Source organism: Nelumbo lutea, chromosome 4, assembly GCF_056320005.1.
Source record: "Nelumbo lutea isolate HS-2025 chromosome 4, American lotus-T2T, whole genome shotgun sequence".
NCBI classification, from domain to species: Eukaryota; Viridiplantae; Streptophyta; class Magnoliopsida; order Proteales; family Nelumbonaceae; genus Nelumbo; species Nelumbo lutea.
The window spans coordinates 250417-253517 of NC_142687.1; the positions used below are offsets into that span (position 1 = coordinate 250417).

The 3101-nt window shown below is 45.4% G+C and overlaps 1 protein-coding gene across 1 annotated transcript; it reads right to left on the reverse strand.

Moving 5' to 3' along the window:
- Positions 1-547: 547 nt before the first annotated feature.
- Positions 548-2488, reverse strand: LOC148853274 (uncharacterized). The gene has a single exon (XM_088982511.1). The coding sequence runs from the start codon at positions 1918-1920 to the stop codon at positions 850-852; it is 1071 nt and encodes a 356-aa protein (XP_088838637.1). The 5' UTR covers positions 1921-2488; the 3' UTR covers positions 548-849.
- Between the last annotated feature and the right edge of the window lie 613 nt (positions 2489-3101).

The following is a 3101-nucleotide window of genomic DNA, read 5'->3' on the forward strand; positions in this document are numbered from 1 at the left end:
ATTACTCATACATCCTTGTTACGTACTTGTATTAATACAAGTATTTTTCTCCCTTACAAAACATAAAAGCGTAAGGTAAATTGTTGGATTTCACGACACTTACGATGCCTGCCATCAAAACCAAGTCCCACGTCCTTTCAAAACTTACATCAATTCCCAAGAAAACCAAGAGAGCAAATCACATCGAAACCTTTCTCACCTACATACTACCCTATCCTATCATCAGTCTCAATTTATAGAATTATAGTCCTTGTCCTAATAATTTTATTTATTTAGGAAAAAATCCAAAAGTTTAACAAGATCAGTAGTAATCCTCTGATTCCTCTCATTCTGGACCGTAGGATTCGAACTCGCTTGCCCCGTTGCCTCTCTTTCGTTTTCTTATTTTTTTTTTCAATTATCATTTCTAAAAGAGAAAGAAAACATGAAACTGTGAAAGAAGTGAGTTGCAACGGATTTCATCATGCTAGACATGGTATATACGCAGCACTAACAGTAGATACAGTAGTTATACGGCCTAGAGTTAAAAAACGGAAGATAAAGAGAGTACCAATAATCCAACCCTGTTCACATAAGAAGAGATCCAAACAGCTAACAAATTATATGAAAAAGAAAACAAAACACCAACCATACAACCCTGTTGATGAAAGAAGAGATCAAAACAGCGAAAAAATAATATGAAAAAGGAAAAAAACAATTCTGTAACGTGTGTATAGGCTTTTAACCACGCACCGTCAACAACGAAGGAATGGCAGCCAATGAGCCAAGTTGGGCGATCTTGTTTTTGGCAGAGGAAGGCGAATGGCGTTGGTGTTCATGTTAGAAGCGTTAACCACCATGACCTTATTATCAGCCTTCCTTAGAAGGCCTCGTTAAGGCTCTCATTGGACTGGCAAAAGCCCAACCCCAGCTTCTACTCCGGCTATGCGGTGTCCCCCTTGCCTCTGCTGCTGCTGCAGCCGAGGTCCTACCATTCACCTCTGGGAGCCAGTAAGACGACGAGTATGACGAGGACATGCTAAAACCTCGGAAGATGCCACCGCACCTAACCCTCTCTTTGATGCGTTGGTGTTCCTCTGCTGCCACATCACCGTGCATGACGATCTTGGGTTTGGTCTCTCTATGCGACTCCACTCTGCGAAGCGTGCAGTCACCGAACCCAGTAGATATCCTCTCAAGGAAGTCCCCAGAGAAGCTCCTGCTGCCGCATCCAACAGATCTGGATCTGGCAACCTTGCGGCCGGATGACAAGGCATGGCTACTGTTTGGACTCTCATTCTCGTCCCCGTAGTCGGCCTTCTTCGACGATGAGGGCATTGCTGCCTTGTCTTTTATTGCTGCTTGACTGGTGATGGCTGGGTGGATGGAAGGCTTGGAATCTCTGTCGCTGTGGCTTCTCCTTTTGGTGGAGAGGTGAAGGAAGGACCAGAAGCCTCTCTTGCATGGGTTGTAGTCGTCAGCGTCTAAGAACTGCCGATTGGGTGCAGTGGAAGACTTGCATCTATTGAGAACGACATTGGATTCACAAGGGGCCAAATCTGCCTTCTTGTGTTTCTTCTGGGCTAAGAGAAAGGGGATCCGATTGTGGTGGTGGTACCGATGATATTGCGTATTGTTGGAAGATAAGGAAGGACGGACTGAGACAGAGGAAGTAGAGGTGGTGGCGGCGGTAGTGAGGCCAAGGACGGCACCACCACCACCTTCGGAGGACCTGAAAGAGGAAGAGGAGGAGGAGGAAGTATGGAGAGCGGGAAGAAAGGAGGGGTTGGAAGAGGACAGTAGCTTACCCAGCTTCTCTTGTAAGCAGAAGCCGCAGATGCCACCTGGATTGTTTCTGTAAGGATGGTCACTGCACTGCATCCCCTCTCCCATGTCGTCCACTGCTCCTCCACCACCACCCCCCTTGTCCATCACTATCATGTTAATCCCACCTCCCCTCCCTCTCTCTCTAGGATCTAAAAGCTAAGCTCGATCCATCACAGGCTCACAGTCACAGGTCTATACTTGCTAGTGTCCATTTGGTCTCTCTCTCTCTTGTGGTGTAGGTGGTGATGGAATCTAACAAAGCACTTTGTTGTGCTACTGTAGTAATACTATCCACGGCCGTAGAGTCAGAGAGAAGCTGAACAAGGATATGAGATTGACCGATGGTGGACAGGGCGAGAAATGAATTGTTTGTTAAGTTGTAGGTTAGTAGGGCCTAGGGGTGGGGGGGCAGGGTACCAAAATAGATGAATATAATTAAATTATTTAAATATTAACAGGCATTGAAATTTTTATTTCATCAAATAAACAAACATAACGGGCATAGTCCCAACACCCCAAGGCCCCAACCCAATGGTGTTCGGATCTCCTACCCATAAGGGTTCACCGACCTTGAAGGCGAGATTCTATCCCAATTATCCGCTACAAACACTCGAAGACCTTACCAGTAAGGTAGCTGGCATTTTTTAAGATATAGATCAAAATTGGGATTTATAAGTGGAGAGGGAGTAGTTGCACCAAGAAGAGAGAAGAGAGGGTCGGAAATAGCACATGGAGGTTTGAATTATTTATTGCAGCGGGATAATCTATTATTCCATCGATTACCAAAAAATAATTATTTATTATTCCATCAAGGCATCAACTATCAAATCGAGGACAGACGACGGGGACCTTAGCGACTACACCCTTTATATTTCTTGACGACACTGGCAGTAACGATACGCCACGTCATCTCCGGATCCGGTGCCTTTGGATGGATTCGAAGGGATTTTTTCTTCAAGTCCATTCATATGTTGACCGGATGCCGAGTTAGAACAAGCTTGCCAACGATTGTAATAAATAACCCTTTTCAAAACCCTTTCACCACCCTCTTCCATCTCTTAACGACAGCAAATCAACGGAAAACCTGAGCTGCTGTTGCAGAGAGTAATGTTTCAATTGCAAGCCTTTCACCGTTTGAATGGATCTACTGCTCACCAACAGCATACATACAATTTTCTGGTTTGGGTTGGGCCGGAACGCTGGAATCGAAGGTGTGGGGTGACTCTAATGGGGACAGAGTAGACAGGACTGGTTATAGTTGGTGGGTGTTTAGAGATGGAGGTGTGGGGTGATTG

What these genes read in the sequence shown, in the direction of transcription:
- LOC148853274 (XM_088982511.1), bottom strand. Translation starts at nt 1,920, where the DNA reads ATGATAGTGATGGACAAGGGGGGTGGTGGTGGAGGAGCAGTGGACGAC.